Source organism: Cadophora gregata (genome assembly GCF_030347475.1).
Source record: "Cadophora gregata isolate MNR1 chromosome Unknown scaffold_18, whole genome shotgun sequence".
Lineage (NCBI taxonomy): Eukaryota > Fungi > Ascomycota > Leotiomycetes > Helotiales > Ploettnerulaceae > Cadophora > Cadophora gregata.
The window spans coordinates 417327-439222 of NW_026695941.1; the positions used below are offsets into that span (position 1 = coordinate 417327).

General features: G+C 48.0%; 8 protein-coding genes across 8 annotated transcripts; 3 read left to right on the forward strand and 5 right to left on the reverse strand.

Moving 5' to 3' along the window:
• The first annotated feature begins 1308 nt into the window (after positions 1 to 1308).
• Positions 1309 to 7787, forward strand: ONS95_006555 (uncharacterized protein). The gene is made up of 5 exons (XM_058500020.1): positions 1309 to 1459; positions 1514 to 3691; positions 3739 to 4195; positions 4243 to 5841; positions 5922 to 7787. The coding sequence occupies exons 2-4, from the start codon at positions 2913 to 2915 to the stop codon at positions 5095 to 5097; spliced, it is 2091 nt and encodes a 696-aa protein (XP_058349854.1). The 5' UTR covers positions 1309 to 1459; positions 1514 to 2912; the 3' UTR covers positions 5098 to 5841; positions 5922 to 7787.
• A 428-nt stretch (positions 7788 to 8215) lies between these two features.
• ONS95_006556 (uncharacterized protein) lies at positions 8216 to 9400 on the forward strand (the record flags this gene model as incomplete). The annotated part of the gene is made up of 1 exon (XM_058500021.1): positions 8216 to 9400. The coding sequence occupies one exon, from the start codon at positions 8216 to 8218 to the stop codon at positions 9398 to 9400; it is 1185 nt and encodes a 394-aa protein (XP_058349855.1).
• A 260-nt stretch (positions 9401 to 9660) lies between these two features.
• On the reverse strand, positions 9661 to 10726 carry ONS95_006557 (uncharacterized protein; the record flags this gene model as incomplete). The annotated part of the gene is made up of 3 exons (XM_058500022.1): positions 9661 to 10383; positions 10513 to 10605; positions 10661 to 10726. The coding sequence occupies 3 exons, from the start codon at positions 10724 to 10726 to the stop codon at positions 9661 to 9663; spliced, it is 882 nt and encodes a 293-aa protein (XP_058349856.1).
• A 1662-nt stretch (positions 10727 to 12388) lies between these two features.
• Positions 12389 to 15662, reverse strand: ONS95_006558 (uncharacterized protein; the record flags this gene model as incomplete). The annotated part of the gene is made up of 4 exons (XM_058500023.1): positions 12389 to 12448; positions 12498 to 15015; positions 15072 to 15264; positions 15443 to 15662. 4 exons carry the CDS (start codon positions 15660 to 15662, stop codon positions 12389 to 12391), a joined length of 2991 nt encoding a protein of 996 aa, XP_058349857.1.
• Positions 15663 to 16252: 590 nt separating this feature from the next.
• ONS95_006559 (uncharacterized protein) lies at positions 16253 to 18359 on the reverse strand (the record flags this gene model as incomplete). Its single annotated transcript, XM_058500024.1, has 4 exons — positions 16253 to 17038; positions 17086 to 17928; positions 18148 to 18235; positions 18355 to 18359. 4 exons carry the CDS (start codon positions 18357 to 18359, stop codon positions 16253 to 16255), a joined length of 1722 nt encoding a protein of 573 aa, XP_058349858.1.
• Positions 18360 to 18388: 29 nt separating this feature from the next.
• Positions 18389 to 19690, reverse strand: ONS95_006560 (uncharacterized protein; the record flags this gene model as incomplete). Its single annotated transcript, XM_058500025.1, has 3 exons — positions 18389 to 19225; positions 19283 to 19527; positions 19654 to 19690. The coding sequence occupies 3 exons, from the start codon at positions 19688 to 19690 to the stop codon at positions 18389 to 18391; spliced, it is 1119 nt and encodes a 372-aa protein (XP_058349859.1).
• A 287-nt stretch (positions 19691 to 19977) lies between these two features.
• On the forward strand, positions 19978 to 20960 carry ONS95_006561 (uncharacterized protein; the record flags this gene model as incomplete). Its single annotated transcript, XM_058500026.1, has 2 exons — positions 19978 to 20043; positions 20124 to 20960. 2 exons carry the CDS (start codon positions 19978 to 19980, stop codon positions 20958 to 20960), a joined length of 903 nt encoding a protein of 300 aa, XP_058349860.1.
• Positions 20961 to 21068: 108 nt separating this feature from the next.
• On the reverse strand, positions 21069 to 21845 carry ONS95_006562 (uncharacterized protein; the record flags this gene model as incomplete). The annotated part of the gene is made up of 2 exons (XM_058500027.1): positions 21069 to 21665; positions 21711 to 21845. 2 exons carry the CDS (start codon positions 21843 to 21845, stop codon positions 21069 to 21071), a joined length of 732 nt encoding a protein of 243 aa, XP_058349861.1.
• Between the last annotated feature and the right edge of the window lie 51 nt (positions 21846 to 21896).

A 21896-nucleotide genomic window follows, 5' to 3' on the forward strand; every position in this document is an offset into this window, starting at 1 on the left:
ACTTTGGGATGGAGTCTGCATACATATATCACATGACTGTATCGTGACTTGGAAACGAACGACATGCTGCCTTCCATGGATGATTTGGAATTGCTTGAGTTCGTGAGATCGCTTGACCTAGCTCAAACTTTGATGGCTGACGTATACAGCGGTATTGAACCAGGAGAAGTACTGTCGTTGTTGATGTATAAGCAGGAGCGCTGCGAATTGGCGGTTCCACCCGGAGTCGCGTTGAACTCAGTGTCGGTGTCCGGATATCTGTGGCAACCCCTGGACTGGCAAGAAATGGCCAAATCATACGATGTATGAGAACAGGAACGGGTCGAGTCAGCGCTGGTGACAGGTACGCTGTCGTATGTACCTCGCACAAGCCATCACACCATAGTTGGCTGGTCGGTGAGGAAGACAGTACTGTAGCACCAAGTACCGGACTGTTACGTACAGCTGCGGCTCACATTGATGAGAGGATGCAGAACGTGGAGTGGAGGTGAGTCCTGGTTGTTTGCACCCCGTAATCTTGATCTTGATCTGCCCTTGCAAAGATCAGATGAGATGTGCTGCGATCCGAAAAGGCGGAATCTCCAAAAGAAAAGCAGAAAGTTAAAATGCCGAAGTATCCATAGTTCCTGTCATTCTGTCATCGATCCTCGTGGGTGAGGGCGGAACCGACGGGAACCTGGAAGTGAACTGGCGCCAGAAGGCTGGTGGAAGACTCCAAGAAGGATTCGCTTGTGGGGACAGGGCAGGTCCTTGCGGGGCGTCAGACCTACAGATCGACTATGCCGGAGTCGGATCTAGCGTGAAAAATCGAAAGGCGTCTCCGGTTGGCTGGAGGAGGAGGAGCAGTAGGAACTCTCACGAATCGTGTTCGTTGCAGAAGTGAGTAGTGGGAACGAGAGCAGGATCGTGAGGTGATGCGAAGATGACAGAGGTCAAGCCATTCTCACCGTCTCTCCTTGCAAGTGCCGAGCGCAGGTGTTTCCATACTGGATTGTGCTATGCTGCGCTGCAGGCCGACCATCGTGAGCTGTTGTGCAATGGAGAAGCAGAAGAGCGGAGTGGAGAGGAATTGGTGGCGCGTTTTGTTATGCTTACAATTTGAATGAGGATGGCAATTATCGAGTGATTAAGTGATTGATTTGTCGAGAGGCAAAGGCAAATACAAATGCCGAATGAGGAGAATCCAGATTTCGGGATATCCTGGCATGGAAACAAACAGCCCTCCACGACCGTGTTGCGAAACTTCTCACCAGTGTCTTGAGGATTTTAAGGGGGTGGGCACCCTCTCACTTATGGACAAGGAACGATCTCATGGCTGAAATACATCATCAATGCGAAGTAACAAGCTGGAATGGGAAGTCGAGAGAGGTACAGCAGCCCGCCCAGCAGGCAAGCTTTCAGCCTACTCGATTCAATGGGGCTGCTGACACAACGAGGCAAGGCGAAGCAGGCAAGCAAGGTACGGTGCAGTTGGTCTGCTACGTTACGTTTACAGGCTGACTCGATTTCCCAGATCAGACAATAACGAGATACCTATCGTGTGAGGTAGTCGTGATGCTGTTGGCCACATATGATGCCAAATTGTTCAGTCCACTTTTACAGGATTAATAAACCACGTACCGTACGTACGAAATTTGACTGCCGGATATTAATACCGGGGCAGTTACTCGTAAATTACAGTGCTTGTTTTCTGGGGCAGACAGAAATATTTTTCAGCGGGTTCTTCCAGTTTACAGGCCTGTCCTCGGGGGTCGGCACTCTGAGGACACACTGTCACTGAAATTTGGTGGTGGTTGAATCAGCGCATCGGCTGTCTTACAAGCCGTTGAGTCGTTAGTGTTCGTCGATTGTTCTATGATCGACTGGTTCCATGGTTCGACACTTGATGGTGCTCCCGCCAGTAGTCACCGTCTGACCACTGCCTCGGTGCCCTAGGAGGAAAGGAAAGGAAAGATTCTTGTACAAAACAGTAAATTACATATATGCATTGTCAGATCAGGGATATCCAGGAATATGGTAACGGAATATGGAATATGAAGGATAGGTAAATTATATTTGAAGTGCCAACGGTACTATTCGGACATGTCCTCAGTTTTGATTTGCTGCTATTGTCATGATTAATTACTATCGATGGCTGTAATGACCGGTGGCTCAGCGCTCACTGTCAGTGGTCAGCCCAGTGCAGGTGCAAAATGCTCTAACCTTGAATCACCTCGTCCGCTGGCCTCACTGGCCTGGTCGGTGGTCACTGGTCAGGCACGCCGCACGCGTGCTTCTCAGTGGTGCAGGTCTTGGCGATTCTTCATAGTCAGTCCCGACTCCCGTCTCTTGTCTCTGCCCTTCCCTTCCTCTTCCCTCGAGCGATCCATCCCTCCCTTCCCTTCTCTCCCAGCGTCCCGTTCCCTCCAACAGTCGATCCACATTTTGTTTTCAACCTCTTCCCTCCAGCCCTTCATCAACTCTCCTTAAACACCACTAACCAACAATATATCCTCTCTTTTCCACGCTGCTCGCATCACAGCTTACCTTACCCCGAAACATCTCTGCGCCCGTCCCTGGTAGCAGTGGCCCAATAACACAGCCCTGCTCGCTCCTATTTCTTAACCCCCGCACTTCTGGAAATGAGCGTCCCGTCTCCGCCATTTCTTCATATACGGACCGAATAACTCCAGACTCCACGCAGAACAGCCTTCGCCCACTCCACTACTACCCCATACTCAGAACTGTACTGGACGTCGAAGCAGATCAACCTTTAATCGTTCCAGTGCCACTGGTCCGTCGTCGGTATCATCTCGCCTTGCTGCTAGACAACGTTCCGTTGCGTTGAGTCGAGTTGAGTCGAGTCAAGTCCATCGTTCAGGCCGAAGGGTTCACCCGCGACGATTCTCGACCCTGCCTATCCATCGCCCGCCATGTCTACCTCGGTCAAGCGGGCTTGCGACGCTTGCCATCGTCGAAAGGTCAAATGTGATGGCATCAATCCGTGTCGCAACTGTTCCTCAGCCCAACTATCGTGTACCTACCACGCCATCCCGCAGAAGAAAGGACCCAAAGGATCGCGAGCCAAGGTCATCAGCGAACTACGAGAAACACAACGACAGAGCACCCTCTCCTCGAAAGTAGCAAACCGAATGAATGGAATCAACAGTCCGCCATGTAGTCCGACACTCACTCCTACACCAGGTCTTCTCACCAACGACATGATCAAGGAATGCATCGAATTTTTCTTCGCCAATATGTATCCTACCCTCCCCATACTACACCGCGGTCGACTAGAACAACAAGCAATGTACGCGGACCAGAACGTCGATACATACTGTCTTTTGACATCGCTATGTGCCTTCATGATGATACAACCAGGAATGGGAATACCAGGCGATCCACTCGGACTCGACAGCCTCCCTGGCGCCAACCTCGTATCAGGCAACCTGTTGATGGAGGAAACATTGAGAGTTAGGAAATCTTATGATCATCTCGAGACTCCGACATTAAATAGTCTAGTCACCAGTTTCTTCCTGTTCGGATGCTATTTTGGTCTGGATTTGCACAATAAGGCTTGGTTCCATCTCAGAGAGGCGACGACTCTGTCACATATTTTGAACATGCAGAAGGAAGATACCTATGTTCAATTCGATGTTGTCGAGTCGTCAAGAAGACGAAGGCTTTATTGGCTACTCTTCGTCACGGAAAGGTAGGATCATTGGTCTGGAACATTAACAAAATGCTAACCTTGAACAGAGCTTATGCACTTCAAAGACATCGCCCTCTTTCATTACAAGCAACTATCACCCTTCCGACACAAAGCGATGATCCAACTGACGCTCAGGCTCATCACTTGAATGGATTTATTCATCTCGTCAATCTGTTCCGACCTTTCGACGAAGGATTTGTTGCTCTGTGGAACAAGACCCGAACGGACTGCTCTCCAGCTTATCTGTCTGCTCTTCAGAAGCAATTGAACGATGCACTCCCTACGTATCTCAACTCTACAGAGAACCAGACGGCCGACTTGAGAACTAGTCAGCAATGGCTACGAACAATGGTTTGGCAATTGAGCATCCAGAATGGATGTTTGAGCTCCGGCAATGGTGACCCAAGCATGACCTTCCAATATCCTGTTGATATTGCTCGGGATCTTGTCGGAATGACATCTCAATTCTCCCAACAGAGCATGGAAGTTCACGGCATCGGACTTGTAAGTTCTAAGGCTAAATATCCTTGTATCTCTACTGACAGGCACAGATCGAGAAGCTTTTTGATGTCGCTTGCTCTCTTACCGACGTTCTTTCCCTTCTTCCACCAAATCCAGATCCATTCCAACTTGGACCTCGTGATTATCTTCACGATTTCATGACTCTCCTCTCCGTTCTTCGCAATGGCGATCACCGTTTCCTTCCTCTTCTCCTCGCCAAGGTCAACGATGTTCTGCCAAAGCTCGTTAATCCAATGCTTCAGACTGTACCCGATACTCCAGCGAATATCTGTGCCGATGTCGATATCTTTGATGGCTTCGGCAACGCTGGCATCGGTGTTGCATCCAACTTCCCAGGATACAATGGCAATGGCACCAGTGGAGGCGAATTCAAGATGGAGCCTGATACCGATTTCAATGGTAACGCAATCTCAGGCATGCCACAATATGACAGGAGGGTCGAAGAGCTTGGTTCGCCTATCAACGATAGCAGCGATAACAGTACCTCCTTCACAAGTCCTTCCGTCATGCAAAGTCCTATGGAATATGCCGGCCTGGGAGACTATGGAGGATTTCCAGACATGAATGCCCCTAGGATGACGAATAACGTAGGCGTCCACAATCACACAAGAAATTTCGGGGAAGGCGTTGGTGGCGGCGGTAGAGCTCTTGACTTCAAAAGGGAGTTTGAGGGGACTATGGGATTGCTCAGTCAACATCGACAGCCTATGATGGCAAATGGTATGGAGGCGGTCAGACGACCACCTTTACGACAAAACAGTGGTAGCAATTTCGGTATGCAGATACCGCGAAGTGTGCCGGACCAGTTTCGGCATTTGCAGAGGGCGAATAGTGGCGGAAGTGTAGACATGGTTGGAGGTGGTGGTGAAATGCCCTTTCGATGAAACTGTTGAGTACGGAATGGTTACCAACCATTGCTGAAGGTGGGCCAAGTTCAAATGTCTCGAGTTAACTCACTCGGTGAATACTACTTCGGGCCGTCCACTATCGACAGCTCCCCAACCATAGAACGATCAATCTCTTCTGGAACGCTCACAACCATGTGTTTAATGTCACACAGCAGACACAAATGCCCGGCCACGGGAACAACAAACAGTATTACGTTTCAGCGTACCACTTTCGGCGTAAAATTCGGGCATCCAAGGACACGGATCGGAGGGAAATCAATGGAAAGGATTGGGAAAGAGAATCTAATCGGCGTTCGGAGTGGCTCAAGTAGCATATGACGGTTTCTTTGTCGTCAGCTTTTCGATCTGATCGATCATCTGCGCTAATGTTGTGCATCATGTCAGCTTGCATGTTTGACAGGTAGAGGAATGGAAAGTGCAGAAGTATATATGTTGGACTGGATCATATAACCTTACTTATCTATTATTTGTCTCAGCTGTGTAGGCTTACTTTCTACCTCTCTAAAGGAGTTGATCGTGGCAGGTTGGTGTTCCTCAATAGCTTCAAGTGAAGTTGGCCGTGGCAATTTTCTTTCTTCTAGCTTACGCACTCCAATCTTGCTCAACATGTGTATTATTTCAGACAGCGTCTGTGCGGAATACATCTACCTACTTTCACTCATTGTACCGGCCATTCCTCGCCTCTTCCTATTCCTCGCTGGCCAACTCAACGTGCATACAGTATCTCCACTCCTCTCCTCAATCTCCCAACCTCCCTCCCCTTCCATCTGTTTGCCAACATACTGATACTGGGAGAACAGGGCAACCCATCCCATCTCCCACTCATCTTAACCTTCAACTATTGCCAACACACAAACGAACACCCTACCGCGAACATACCTACTGCCAACACAAAAAAAAGAATGAAGTAAGCGCTGCGCTAGTCGCGCATATTCTCTCTTTTATAGCTGCTTAACTTATCTCGCCAAAATAATTTTTTTTCTTTCACTCATTCTTTTCACGTCCCCACTACAGTATATATATCTCCGTCCTGCTATACCCAATGTCCCTAGTCATCTCGCCTCTCGCCTTGCCCGTTAACACACGCTATAGTTGTTGTTGTTATTGTCGCAGCTACAAGGTGTATCCTTTTCTTGGAACGGGCGTGCGATGGTGGTTAAGCGAAGTTCGGAGGAGGCGAAGGGAAGTTTAGAATTTTCAGGGGGTGAGTGGAAGAGTGGAAAGGGGTTTATGCTTGCTTGGTTTGGAGCAGCTGCGATGTGTGTGTGTGCATGTGGGTGTCTGTATCGCGTCCCAGCTTCCAGTGATCGGAAGTGACGGGATGTTTTGAATGCATGAATTGGAATAATTGCACGGAAGCGAAGCGAGAGTGGCTTATTAAGTGGTTATGGGATTGCGTTTCGACTTTCAACGGTATTGCGTTTCTCCGAGTATTTCGGATCTTCTGCTTCAAGAGGACTGAGTGTTTCTCTCACCGCAATTTACTGATGATTGAGATTTGGCGAGGTTGGTAGATGGAGATGGAGACGGAAACTTAATGGTGTTGTTATAGATGGGGAACGCCACGTCAATAATTCCCGGGAGCTCAAGAATGGGAGGGATCGAATTAATGATCGAGGACTTCGGATTGCGCCATCGCTCGGTCTCACAGCGCTCAGATGGGGAAGGAAGGGGACTGATCTTGAGCTTGTGTCTGTCGATGGTTGGGGCGTTATTGTTAGTGTTGTGTGGATCTTATGAAGTGACGAACGACACTTGGGAGAAGATGAAAACACCTACGCTACGCACACGACGATCGATGGTCCAAATCGTCTACTTCCTCTCCCCTTCCATGACTCTCGAGTTTGAAAGTACGGACATTCCCCAAGTCCATCACGCCCGCCGGCCATCTGATACTCCGGTTTCCCTCACCTACCTACCTACCTACCCGCCAGTGCCGTGTGCAGAGGCAAAGCGTTCGGTTTCCAATGCTGCCATCTGATCTTCTTTGAACTTTGCGACATCATGCAGAGCCTCAACTGGGACCTTCCCGTCACTTGAGAACGCGGTGAGTATGGGCTTGAGAGATCTGAAGCCGGGTGCTCTTGTCGGGCCGGTCGTTTCCTTCAACGCCCGCAAGACAGCTTATCCCGTCCATGCAATATCAAACAGAAGCCGAAAATCACCCTTTCTTCCATCATGGATGGATGGATAGTTTCATGAAGCCTAAGTACAGTAGTATTCGAGAAGGCGGCTGGCGCGATCTACAAAAATTTCAAGCGGTGTATCATCATAGCTCCACTCTCCACAACAAAGGTACAAGGCGTTTGCATGGAGAAGCATCAAAAATAAGACTAAAAGAGAAGGGATGAGGCGCAAGGAAAGAAGACTTTGGAAGTCTGTATTGTGGGTATAGCCCGTCTTGATGCAGGGACTGGCATGGTGAGACAGGACCCCGGATCTGCGCGTGAAACCAAACTTAGAGACTAGTGATGTCATTCGTCTCTTCTTTTCCCTTTTGATAGATAGAGGCTGTGTAGGTATTCCGCGGTAGGTAGTGATCGATTGCGCCAAAAGTGGAGAGGAGAAACGGTCTGAAGCCCTTGTTCTGTTCTATTTTTTCGGATGGTTCGCTTCGCTTATTGAGGGGTGCTCCTTGTTGTTGTTGTTGTTGGAGAGAGGAGGGGGGTGGCTGTGGTGGGTTGGTCATGGAGGGATGGGGGGGGAGGCGAATGACATCGGTGGAGGGGTAGATGCTGGTGAGGTGTTCGAGGAGGGGTCGGTGTGCGGTGTGGTGATTGTGTTTAAGTATAAGACGCTCCTGTCAGTCGTTCGTGGCGTGGGAAGGCTTGAATTTCCCGACCTTTGATATTTGGTGTTTGAACATTTGATCAGACGACTTTGACCCAAGAAGTCAAAAGCGGAAGCAACGAAAGATAGGAGACGTTAAACGAATACATATCTACGAGTCTTGTTGCATTGGAGAAGAAGATTGGACAGAGGCTTGGGAGGAAGAGAATATCCGCAATTTATTGCCACCTCAACTGGAATATCCTATCCACTGCCCCAATCGTATCAAGTCATTTCTGAGAACACAATCAACATATAGCCAAAAATGGCAGCCGTCGTAGCAGCTCCTTTTCAACCACCAACAGTCAACACCGCACCAACCTCCCCAGCATCATCAACATCCACCAACGAACCCGCTCCACGGCCCGTCCAGCTCTCACCATCCGGAATCTGGAAGCCAAATCCAACACTCAAAAGCACAAAAAGTGCTCAGAACTTCTCACTTCCAACGGCTTTACCCACACCTCCTACTTCAGCTCCTATAACGCCATCAACAACTACAACTGTAGTCGCTACACCAAAGTCGACAGTGACTCCTACCTCAGCTAGACTCTCCAGTCTGACAAAACCAGCAGTAACACTCACTCCAGCCACACCGCGCTCAATCCTCAAGCCAGGCGATGTTCATCCTGCCAACAGATTACCTGCCCACTCGCCCACCTCATCCACATCCTCTAGCTCCCTCAACTACACTTCAAAATACAAATTCAAATCCAAAGCCCAACTCCAATCCCCACCAAACGCAAGCAACAACAAACGGCGTTCACGCGGTAAATCTATCAAAGAAGGCGCTTTCTTCGCATTCGTCCTACTCCCGCTCAGCTGTTGGTATACCCGGGGCGGGAAACGGCTAGGTGGTGGTGCCAGCGGGCCACCTCCTCCGCAAGAGGTAGAATATGGATATGGGAATGGGGGAAAGAGAGGCGTGATTGAGTGGGATGCTGATGAGGAGTATGATGACGAGGAGGTTCTCGCCGCGGAGTATGAAAGAAGGGGCAGGCCAGCTACAAATACATTTGCTCCATCAGCGTTGCCGGAACTGAGAAAGCCGGGTTCTAGGCTGGGGAGGAAATATAGTTTTGGGCAGATTGGTGGTGGTGGTGGTGCTGCTGCTGCTGCTGGTGGGATGAAAAGCCAGGTTATTACAAGGAGGGAGAGTTTTAGCACGCCGGTGCCACAGGGTGTTAGTGTTGGACGGGGGAATGGAAATGGGAGGAGTAATAGTTTTACGAGTGCTGGGATGCGTGGAAGGTGGGATGGAATGGGAGCGGGTATAGGCGTACCGAGGAGAGAATTTGCGGATTATGGTGTTGATAAAGGACCTGCTGCCGCGGAAGGGAATGAGTGGGATTTGGAAAAGGAGAGGGAATCGGAAAGATTGAGGCTGAGCAGGGCGAAGAGTCGGACGGGAAGTCCGGTGCCATTGAGGAGGAGGAGAAGTGAGGTTTGAATTCTAGACTGAGTTTTGCTGAGCGCCACTTTGCGAGCTTGCAATGATTTTGGAGGGTGCAAATAAAATGGGTTAGAGGCGTAATGTTTGCCTGAGAGCAAGCCGTATACATAGACGATACTTGCAAGATTCTTGCCAAAAGGAAAAATTTGGAATCGCGGCGTAACCGTTGCAAGGTTTAGGTAAAAGAATTGATCGAAACATCATTGGCAGTCTACTTTTCAAAGTATCTGCTGTAATATCCAGCATATATGTCATGATCACCACCACTTTTCACTCAACACTCTTCTCTCATCCATACCCTCCGCTTTCCCAGCCAATTCCACAAACCGATCCGTCATCTCTGGTACTCCACAAACATAAACCACCGTGCCTTCTCTATTCCCTACATCACTTAATGCATCCTGCAAATCACCCTCATCAATCCTCCTCCTTTTTACCTCTAATCCCTCAGATCCATGCACTACGCCTCCTTCGTCGCCCGTAACAAACAACCTCAGCTCTCCCTCTTCGCCCAATGTCTTGAAAATCTCGCGTAATCGAGAAAGGAACAGAATCTCCTCATTCCGTCCCTCACTGTCAACAGAGTTTCTGACCGAATACAAAAACCGTACAGTGAAATCCAAATTTCCTCCCTCATTACCAGCTCTCTCTTTCTGCTCAGCAATAACGCTAAGCATACTGATCAAGGGATTGATTCCCACGCCACCAGCTATGAAAACAACTCTTTTCAAGCTTGGAAGCGGGAGAGGGGGAGGCCATGTGAATGAGCCCCCGATACGGATCTTAAGTTGTGCATTGAGAATTTGGGAAGGGGGCTGCCAGATCCAGTGAGCGGGTGTAGGCGGAGTAGCATTAGGAGGAGAACATTGTATGGCGAGTTCGAGATAGTTGGGCGAGAGCGAGGGTGGTGAGGTTAGGGTGAAGCCGCCTGGGGAGGGAAGGGAGGGTATGTGTAGGTCGACCCATTGACCTGGTTGGAACTGCAATGTACATTAACGGCTGTCCGTTGATCATAAGCTGTGAAAAGTATCGGACGAGGAAGTACAAAACATTTGGCTTAGAGATCAAACCCCGCCATCCGGAAATGGATGGGTTTACAGACCACGTACCTTTATGGGCTCTTTCTCAACAGGTGTCAAGCGCAGAAGTCGAATCGACGAGTTTATCTGAGATACTTGAGACAGTATTACGGGGTGGAGTTTCTGTATTCTTGTTATTTCAAGCTCACTCCGTTGGAGACCGTCATCAGTCATATACATTATCCCGTGGTTCCGTGGCAGTTCGTTCGATATGTGGAACTGATGACTTCTCTTGAGTGGCCATGGCTCGGAAGAAATAGCGGTATACAGAGCGGTACGTCGGAACGAGAGACTTTGTTGATAGAAACATGGGCGGTGGATGATGATGGCTGAAAGTCAAGGAGGTGAGGAGGTCCTTTCGATCTTAAGCGAAAAGGCTAATTCTTCTGCCGAAAGATCTAAGGAGCATCGAAATAGGGGTTCTATAATGAGATTCGTTTTGAAAAGGAATATTTAGTATGAGCGGGCAATATCAGCTCATTCAAACAAGTGGGAGTAGGTAGGTCGAAACAGAGAGCGCGGAGATGTCCAAATCACGTGATCAGGTACATCTTTCCATTCCATTGTTTTGTATCTGTCGATGTCGCACAAGTTCAAGCGAGGCATCATCTGCCTTGACTGCGAGATCTTGAATAATCCTAGGAATGTCTATGTTGTAATCGAACGCCTCCTTGGTGAAAGTATTCCTTCCCCGCTGCATGCCCACTCTGTCGATACCCAATTTTACTTTACTTTAACTTTCGCTTCCTTCTCCCATCCCAATTAGGGGACCAGCGAATGTGTCGGTTGATGCATGTTTATCAGGGTTTCTTTTAGATGTATGCATCTCTTTTCGTAGCCCATGACTCGCGCAAATGCTTTACCGACTGGATGTACAAACGAATGAAATCACATCTAAATACAGCACTGTTGCTCGGAGACCTTGCGTGTGACTTACTTTGCCTATACGACATATCTCTTCCATGATGTCTCCATAGAACTAAGTTGCTTTTGAATGTTCTCAGATGACACAATGAGAAAGTTTGTCTTAGAACTTCTTAGGATACGAAAGTCTTAGAAGAATTGAACACATCTTCTACCTTATGTTTACACCTGTAAGATACTAGGGCCCTTAAGCCTAGTTATATCACGTAGTTATTACCTCAGTTCATTTCCTCCTGTTCTACAATATTTTACTTTGTGAGGCTCTCGCTTTCATAAGGGCTTGCGCTTATCCACAGGACGGAGCGATAGGGCTTCGAGCCGAAGCCAACAAAGAGAAGGGGATGAAAAAGATTGTTCGCCCGCAGATGACAACAAGTGCACAAATAATTTTCTGCATACTTTTGAAGGAGGGAATATCTAGATTTCAACGTTCTATCCCGCTGCTTTTATCAATTTTGATGAATATTATCTTAGGAACAAGATTGTCAGGAAAGCGTTAAGACTCGTATTCTTAAGTTCATCTACCAAGTCTGAGTGCATAAAGGTATCTTTGACAGAGAGTTCAACATGATAGAGTATGCATACATAACTGGAATAGTTCTGCGTGACCAGCAATTATAACGTTAAATAACAGTCGCACCTCGGACTTCAGACGCGAGAATTCTCACAAAACTTTCACGTCATTCAGCGTTGGTGCAGCTTAGAACACTCTCCAACACTAGAACATCTCTAATCAGCCCATGTTATTGTAATAATCACTAGCACGCTTAGGTGACTTCAAGGCACAAGGGATCAACAAAGAATAGCTAAAGGCCAGCTAGTGATACTGAATTGAACAGAAGCTAATTGCTAAGGAGAGAAGAGCCTGTAACACTCAGGCTACCCTTTTGTAGGGCCCGATTACGTATACTACGCTAATCCACGTGCATTACAGTTACCTCCAAACCCAGGAGCAAGAGGCAGGATTAATCCAACTCTTCTTCTAACCTTTCAGCTTCCGCTCTCTGATTGGAACTTCAGACTTCCCAGAAGCCTGTTCAGCCTAGACACAGTTAAGCTCAATTTTCATTGATTTGGCACGAAAAGCATACCTCCAAGCTCTCGATGAGCTCCAAGACCTCGTCTGTGCCCTTTGGGTCGTCATCTCTGAAGGTATCTTCGATCACTGCTTTCAAAGAATGCCTCTCTTCGAATGACAGGCTCTCTTTGCCCGCGAACAGTTTTCGCTCGAGTCGATGCATATGGGAATCCCACTCTAGACGTCTCCATGCTTCGTCGGAGTGAATTACCAGTTTTCCTACCCAAATGTTTTCATACGACACGCGTGAAGTATAAAGCTCATCTCCCTTCTGCAACTCTTGATACAGGTCCAGCCAAACTGTTCTACCTCCCGCACATCCTATGTTGAGATCTGCCCCAGCCTTAATCATTTCAATCGTGACTTTCCTCCACGTCTCGAACATAGGGGAACGATGAGAGCCTTTTCTATATACTGTATGAAGAAAAGTCACCCAGTATTGCCAGATTGAATAACCATGGAAGACCTCGTTGGGATTTGCGGAAAAAGACAACACGACTTGCACAGTCTTGTCAAGTCCTTCCCTGTTGACGAACATGGGATTTATTGAGAGAAGAATATGAGCAAGTAATGGAACTTCCAACTTTGACACCAACGAAGGATCATTTTCTAATAGGTGTTTGACACAAAACCAGAGTTGACATTCCGCTGCTAAATGCACGAAGCCTTGCCGAGGTAGTGCTGGCTGCTGTATACATTCTGACCAGTGGCTGAGCTTCCTTTGAAACTTTTCGGTGTAACGTTGAGCCCAACACCCCAGAAGCGCGAAATCTGCAGCAGCTTTATCGAAATTGTTAAGTATGAGTGTGCCATCTTCATAAGATACCGGACCGTCGTCTAAGATATCATCTATGTGGTCCATGAGTTGACACCAGTGACGCTCAACATAGTTTACTGATTGCTCCATAGATTCAGGTCCAGGCCAAATGCTGTTTCTCAAGCACAGAATACTTGATTTTAGCAAACGTGTCTGGGGATCCCAGCTGGACTTTGATGTATGACTCAAAATCCCACTCCATATTTCAGGAGTGGCTAGATATTCTTCGACACTGCGGTGAATATAGGTGAGTTCTCCTGTTCTCCAAGAACGATCCGGGTCATCCAGGAATATCTCAATCAACCCACCGCAACAAGCTTGCAGATAGATACTCATTTCCTCAACTATTGAGTCAAACTGAACATGCTGCGCCTCGTCAACTGTCTGCCTTGAGACAACAGGCTTTGTGCTCAGCACTTCTGCCACTTCTCTGCTTGACGCAAAATATATCAATTCTAGGTCCTTGTTGACACCACATACCTCGAAAAGTTGAAATAGCTCTGATCCTTTCTTCATATCATGAGAGTCTATCATAGAAAGCATGTGACTGTACAACTTCTCGAGATCAGGTGGCATAGAACCCAATCTCTTCTCAAGTGTTTCCAGGTCATTCTTGTGGCTGAGTCCTTTTAACAATGATTTGACGACCGGTGTGACCCAAAGAAACACTCCTTCGGCTTTCCATACCAGGCTTTGGACAAACCATGCTGCTCTTTCTGGCTCTCTCTGCCTCAGTAACACCATCCTAGAATTGCCATTGATCTTGTCGTTGACAAATCGTCTGATATCATCACATGTCAAGTCCTGTAGTCTGAGTCCAGGGTGATTGCGGAAAGTATCTTGAAAAGCTGGCCATGGGCGACTCGACAAGCACAATTTGACATTTGGAGTGCAAGATAGCTGAGCAAAAAATGCTGCAAGTTCTTCGTGGTCGCCTTCATATTCGTCCAGACCATCAATGAAGAAGCATACGCGAATGGTCTTGCAAACTACTAGACGGGCAAAAGCCTTTTGCAATTTTGTCAAACTCCATGGGTCGAGTGTGGATGAGACGCTGTGTGACGCCAGTTCAGAATTTCTAGTCCACACATCGGGGAACACGATAGGAACGAGCGCTGGGTATTTTCGCAGAATGTCATAGAGAAGTGATCGTAGCAGGCCTCCTTGCGACCGTTGATCCTTGTGTCCATTTTTCCAAAAGAAAAATGTCGGGGTCTCTACGCTTTTACCTGGAGCCCAAGCACCAAGCAATTCGCTAGTCTTCTCATGATCCACGATGAATTTCATCAGGGTTGACTTGCCAGATCCAACCTTTCCATTGATCCAGTAAATTCCATCTCCAGTTTCCAGCCATTGTGCAAAATTGCTCCAGGGCTTTCCATCGTCAATAGGGTCCCGGAATATCCATTCGAAAGTTTGTTTGTGCGCTTCAGGTATGTTGTCGTGGCGTACAGTTCTTGTTGGGAAGTGCAAGCTCTCAATGATTGAGTGACAAACATGGTCATCGAGCTGAGTCCTTATATGATCCATGAAGGCCGCACGAGTTTTGCCGTGCTCAAGGTGTTCGATTCGTAGAAGATGCTGAAATTGATTGTCCATGTCCTGGCGGACAGTCCTTGGTAGATCCAGTAAAGCCTCCATTATTTGTTTTGTGGCAGTATCCAAGGAACTGAACCGAGTGTCTTGTTGGATAGAAACAGTCATTATGCTGTCTCTGAAGGTGACAAGATTAGTGATGGGCTTCAACATAAATCAATGAACTGTCTTTACCTTATGTTAAGGGTAACGTGTGTCATCAGCTCTCCCCTCAAGCTATCGAGCTTCTGTTTTGTCTCCTTGATTTCCTGCCTCGACCATACGCTTTTGAGCGCCTGCCGAAAACTCTTCCACCGCTTACGAGGTTGTGCAGCAGGCACCTGAAGACTTGCAAGGCGTGTAGTTACATCTCTAGAAATCCTCACACCTAGAGAAAGTTAGAACGTGAACACTTTCCTGAATACAGTGTTTGTCAATGTCTCAGTGCCTAGTGGGAGTCTAAATGTTTCTCACTTAACCTCCACTTTACGAAGCTCACAATCGTAGCGATATGATACGGGATTTCCCAAGTATTCCTTTCAAACCTAAGAATGAACATTACTCACAAGATTCACAAATGGCAACAAGTGCGGGATCTTCCTCCGAAGTCTGCAGCGTTTCCGTCAAACCCTGCAGTCTCCTCGAAGCTTCTTCCATCTCTGTATTCTCGATCAGAGCTCCATTCTTAGAATGATAGAGCTGCTGGCCCTTCGAGATAAGCTTGCTACTGAAGTCCAAAAACTGTACGACGGCAGCTGCAACGCCTAATGCTGCGAGTGCTTCCATGCTTGCCGGATGGGAACAGCCAAGGCGGCTGCCAGGTATTGTTCTGTACGACGAGTATCCCAAGATTTGAAGACGTGTGAAGTGTTGTTGATGCTGTCATCAGAAGGGAAATTCAGATTCTGGAGGTTGAGGGTTGAGGTGTCGACACTGAATTGGGCGAACGCGAGGCTGGATACTGATGTATGCGCCCTCATGCAGAGCAGGGCGTGCTGGGCCAATGGAAAGGTCGCGCCAGCCATGTCCGTGACAGGATCGTTCACTTCAATAAGCAGTGTCGGAACATTGATAACAATCTACAGGCCATCAATGAAAGAGGTCCAGAAGTTCGAGATCATATATCTCGATCTTTCCTCGCTTAGCATTATATCTAAAATGTCAAGTGAAAAGCGGTACCGTCATTGGCAATCACTGTACATAGAAATCAATCAATACATGAGCATCTGAGAACCTCAAAGAAAGGTCGTCGCATCATACCTATGCTATTCCAAGCTCACTCCAAACGCCTGCCAGTATTCCGTTTGCTTTCCATTCCCCCGCTTAGATATGCAGGCATTTTAAGCCCAAGTGTCCGATATGTCCCTTAGAATTTTCTATGCATCAAGCGCTCTGGCTCGGCCCCCTTCAACAATGATCTGCTCATCGATCCGCTTCCCAGTATCACCATACTCAACACGCTTCCAAGTCCGAATTCTAGCTTCATTTAGATCGACGTCGAACAGTCTGATTCGGCGATGATATCCGCCGTAGCCTCCGTAGCCGCCAAATCCAGCTCCTCCAGCATAGCACATCCACATAGCTGGGGTCTTTGCTTCGTTACTCGTCAATGCGCAGTATTCGTTTGCGTGGTCGTGACCACAAGATACCATTACAACGCCCTCTTCAACTAAAGCATCTCTGAAACCAGAGTTGAATGCTGGTGCTGTGACACCTTCTCTCCATTCTCCCTTCCGAGGAAGGGTGTCATCTCGGTACTCGGGAAGTGGGATATGGATGAATGCTAAATCCATGTGGATATGAGTATAGCCAGCATGCTCCTTCTTCAGCCCTTGAGCAGTGGCTTTGAACCAGTCTATCTGGTTCTTCTTGAGCCAATCATATCCTTTGAAGTTATGCTCATCGGGCGAATAGGCATGTGTATCCAATAGGTATATTGTAAGTGCGGAGTGTTTGGAACTTCCTCGTGCAAGAACCTCCACGTAGTAGTTTCCAACCCCGTCGATGTCTTCAGGGCCAGCGGCCGAAAGAGAGTATGGCAGAGACTCGATCAAGGCCATCTGACCAGCGCGAGGAAGTGAACCTTCATCGTCATGATTACCAAAGATGGTAGCATAAGGAATTTTGCGCTTGATAAAGAGCTCGGCGTATTTGAATATCGCCTAGTAAAGTTAGCCTTGGAGAAGTGATGTATATACGAATCACTTACGCTTTGAGCATCTGGAGCGGTCTCTCCGTTCACTTGGTCTCCGCTCAGCACCACTAAATCCGGCTTCTCTTCATCTAGAAGCCTCCCCACGAACTCCAACGTCCTGGGATCCGCTTCGCATTTCCCACCATTATGACCAACTGGCATCTCATCTCTGCAAGCTCCCGTACCAGTGCTCAAGTGCAAATCCGCAACCTGCATGATCTTGAACTTTCCATTCTCATTTATCCTGGGCACTGGCCTAGAGTGTGGTGCCTCCTTGCCTCTCCTCACACTCAACCTAGCCTCATGACCCTCTCCACTTGTATCCAGTAGCATGGGCGTCCCGACCATCTGCCATCCATCTCGCGGATCCACCGCATCTGCTCCAAACAAGACATCCACGGATGTGATAGCTTGGTGCGAATCGCTCGCATGACGTTGTGCTGACCGTTTCAACCATAATCCTGCAGGCCTTGACTCCCACCTCTCATCACCCTCCCCTTTCACCGTGGTACTGGGATCCAACCTCCCTACTTTTACATCCACAATCACTTTGTCCTCTGCTAAAAGTTCCTCCTCCTTCTTTCGCTTGATATGTACGAATGCGCTACTAACCCAGCCCTCCCCCAGGTATAAGTCCTTCTCTATTCGATGCCATACTTCAGAGTCGAGTTTACAGGACGAGAAAACATTTATGCGCGAGCAAGAGGTCACCGTTATGTCGGTGATCACCAGGCCAGGATGATGCGCAGGAAGTGCATTGTGGATCGCGGAGGGTAGGACTCGAAATTTGTTGTCCAAGAAGAAGATGACTACGATAGTCAGGACAGCTAGAGCCCCAAGCTGGCTTACTGTGCGAACCTATGCGCTCGAAAGTCAGTATTGTTAATTCACAGATTGTCCCAGAGAGGTTCCTACAATCCGTCTCGTCATGATGCAGTAGCTGATGATGATGAGCTAGCTGCCGCCACATTCAATAGCTGAGCTGAATGGAATCCGGGGGCAAGGGCGATCTTTTCCATCCGTAATTATGTCAAGCGCACATCGCGACTATTCCATTGTTGACAACGAAGTACTTACATTCGAGACTGGCCGGTCAAAGAAAGGGGAAGCTCGAGTTCGTGTCCATAATTTCAGGTCCTTTGAGACGAAATCTGGGGTCGCTAGCCTGGAAAGCTAATAATCCCTGTCACCAGACCATCATATTTGGTCGGAGTCTCGTGACACTATGAGCTTGTGAAAATGAATATTCTTGAGAAATTGGGAAATCTTAGATGCATTTCATACAGCATAGTTCCATATTATACATCTAAAGTCCAGACTATTGTGAGAAGGGAGTAATTCTACGCCATAAACCCACGAATCCTCCTCCCGAGACTCTGCCCCCAACCTTTGGTCTACAAACCATTTCTCCCCCATCGTTAGGTGTCTCTGATACCTTGAGGCCTTCTGCATCATCAACAACTGGGTTTTGCTTCTCTCCCAACTCGTTCTTTGCAGCTCTTGGGGTCACTAAGCGGACATCCCATTCTCTTCCACCAACGGCACCACCAATCTCAATGACTTTCTCCAAAAAGAAAGGCAAGTTCTTTTGCTTCGTAAGCAAAACACAAGCGTTGATCTGTGTAATACTTGGGCAGAAGCCTATCAAAGTCCCATTTGCCTTCATTGCTTTGCTCACGACTTCGAAGTACTTGTGCGTCGCTGGGAGATCTAGGATTGCATGGTCCAAAAAAGGGTCTTCAGATTCCGCTAATCTCCCAGAGAGATAATCTTCGATCGTACCAGTGTGGAAATCCACATTTAGGAAGTAGAGTCCGTTTCGGAAATTCTTTACAACCTGTGCAGCATGCTTTGAGTGGGTAGCATTGATGTCAAGAGTGTGTATCACTGCTCTTCGAGCTTCTCGCCATGCTTTGTCAACTGCCAAATTCCGATCAATCTGAACGGCGTTGTCTTCACCTGGTTCGATCGATTCTGGTACTGGAGCTGGGGAGTTTTCAGCATGGATTGCTCTCGCAAGATGTAGAGTCAAAGCTCCATGGCCCGTTCCAGCTTCGAAAATCTCCAATCGGTCTTCATTTGTGTCATTCGGCAGGGGTGGACTGGGATGTAAGTCGAGGAGAGAGACGATTAGATTCGCATCTTGAGAGTAGATCTACTATCGTGCGCTTAGAATTGTAGATCCAACGATCCGATGAAACAGAGGTCCTACCGGCGTAACTATTCGAGGCGAGCAATCTGTGTATTCTGCGAGAGTAGGTTCAAGGATTCGATAATGCACCCCCTTCCTGGAAGTGACTACCTCCCGCAGTTCCTTTCCAATGATTTGATCATTCTCAATCGCGTCTCGCCAGTTTGAAGTAGCAGATAGAGTAGTTTTCCGTCCGGAGCGTAGCTTGCCAGTGACTATTGGCGCACTCGGATTGTTTCGATGCTTGAGCAGGACGATATCATTTTCTGCGGACAGTTAGTGCTCTGAAGCAAGAGAAAAACGGTAGAGCTTCTTCCCTTTCACAATCTTTTTAGAATAGCACCGATAGCTGCTATAGAGAGGCGAGAAACCTCTTGTCCCAGACAAGATACGACTCGTTCCTGGAGAAAGGCGCTGCAGAGTTGTCATCTGGAAGTTGGATTTGTCGAAGATAAAGCTCCTGTAAAAATAAGGTCAACTCACGCGGCCGCCTCGGCACGAGACCCCTGCTGACGATCAGGGACCTCGTCGTTGGACCTTCTCAAGCTCTTTGCGAAGCTATCATAGAGATTCAGCTATACCTTTCAAGCTTCCGACTATTTGTTCTCAAATTCAGCTTTACATAGACTAAATACCCTTCTTCTGCCGATCTGACCGAAACGCACTTCTTGAGAACCTAACACGTTTCCCAAGCTGCCCCGCTTGAAACAGTCAAGATGCCTACCCAAGTTGAAGGAATTCATCAGGTTGGCAATGTTTCCCTCTATACCAAGACTTGGAAGGTATGTAACCTACGGATCTATGTCTCAAAACTCTATGTTTCGAAATTATAGAATTAATCAAAACTAATACTACTTTATAGCCAGATGGAGCTCCAAAAGCCAAGCTTGTCTTCATCCATGGGTTCAATGACCATTGTGATCGGTACTATGAGCTTTTCCCTACCCTCGCAAGCAAAGGAATCGAAACAGCTGCATTCGATCAACGTGGCTGGGGCCGGTCTGTAAAGAAGCCAGCTGAGCAAGGTCTGACCGGGCCTACACCTCAAGTCATTTCTGACATTGTGTCCTTCATCAAATCGCAAATGCCTTGCTCTGTTCCCTTGTTCGTTATGGGTCACTCCATGGGTGGTGGCGAGGCCTTAATCTTGGCTTCTGATCCCCAGTATTCAGAAATTACGAAGGAGATCAGGGGATGGCTGTTGGAGAGCCCGTTCATTGGCTTTCCCAAAGGTTTCGAACCGATGTGGATTACAGTCGCCGCTGGAAAACTGGCTGGCAGGCTGCTCCCCCACAAACAACGATACTCCGCCCTTCCTCCGGTGAACTTGACTCGGGACCCAGATGTGGTCAAGTCTCTCTCTGAGGACAAGCTCCTGTACGGAAATGGCACGTTGGAGGGATTGGCCGGCATGCTGGACAGAACCACATCACTAAACCAGGCCAAAGTCAAATTGAACCCAAATGTGAAGAGCGTCTGGCTTGCACATGGTACTGAAGATAAAGGCACTAGCTATGAGGAGAGTAAGAAGTGGTTTGAGAGACAGACTGGATTAGAAGACAAGGAATTCAAGACATACGAGGGCTGGTCCCATCAGTTACATGCAGACTTGCCAGACAACAGGAAGGTCTTCGCAAATGATGTTGCAGACTGGATTCTTGCTAGGCTTGGAGGCGAAGGAAGGGACTCAAAACTGTGAATGCATGGATTTCGTTAGCATTTGGACGCCATGCCTTGGTGTCTGTATGCAGTAACGACGGTATTGCCTTGTATGACTAGAACCAGATTGTTCAAGCATCGATTGATTCTATGTGTCGTTCTCTCCCTCTTTCTTCTTCTCTTCGCCCTCAACCCTCCTCTGCAGGATTTCATCCACAATACCCATTTCTAAAGCCTCTTCGGCACTCAAGAACCGGTCCCTCTCCATCAGTCGCTCCACTTCCTCCAGAGTATGTGGCTTGGTCAAATGCTTGATGAATATCTCGTTCAGCTTCCTCCGCACTCTCAATATCTCCTGTGCATGGATAGCAATATCACTTGCTTGTCCAAAGTATCCTCCGCTCGGCTGGTGCACCATAACACTGCTATGTGGCAGACAGAACCGCTTTCCCTTCTCGCCACCGCAGAGTAGTAAACTTCCCATTGATGCAGCTTGTCCGACGCAGACTGTCGAAACCGGCGAGCGAATGTATGTCATGGTATCGTAAATCGCAAGGCCAGCCGTAACGGATCCACCTGGTGAATTTATGTAGAGAGTAATAGCCTTTTCCGGCGCATCGGACTCGAGATATAAAAGCTGGGCAACGACAGCTGCAGAGAGAACATCATTCACTTCACCGTTGAGGCATATGATCCGTTCTTGCAGTAATTTCGAGAAGATGTCTGATTGCCGATAGCCACCTCCCTGTACTGTCAGCAAACATCTCGAGTCTGCAAGCAATTGACTTACAATTGTCTCTGTAATAAGCGGCATGGGAGTCCATGACTTGGGAGGCTCTGCTCGGGAAGGTATGGAGGAAAAGCTTCGCAGACTTTGTTGGAATACATTACGAGCTGGCGCCCGCAGTAATCTGGTTGCGAACATTGTGGATGAGGTTGAATTGGTCAGGTGCAGCCAGCTCATGAGTATGCCTGG

What these genes read in the sequence shown, in the direction of transcription:
- ONS95_006555 (XM_058500020.1), top strand. Translation starts at nt 2,913, where the DNA reads ATGTCTACCTCGGTCAAGCGGGCTTGCGACGCTTGCCATCGTCGAAAG. An exon ending in CTACTCTTCGTCACGGAAAG is followed by an intron (nt 3,692 to 3,738) that starts GTAGGATCATTG and finishes AACCTTGAACAG; the next exon opens with AGCTTATGCACTTCAAAGAC. An exon ending in AAGTTCACGGCATCGGACTT is followed by an intron (nt 4,196 to 4,242) that starts GTAAGTTCTAAG and finishes TGACAGGCACAG; the next exon opens with ATCGAGAAGCTTTTTGATGT.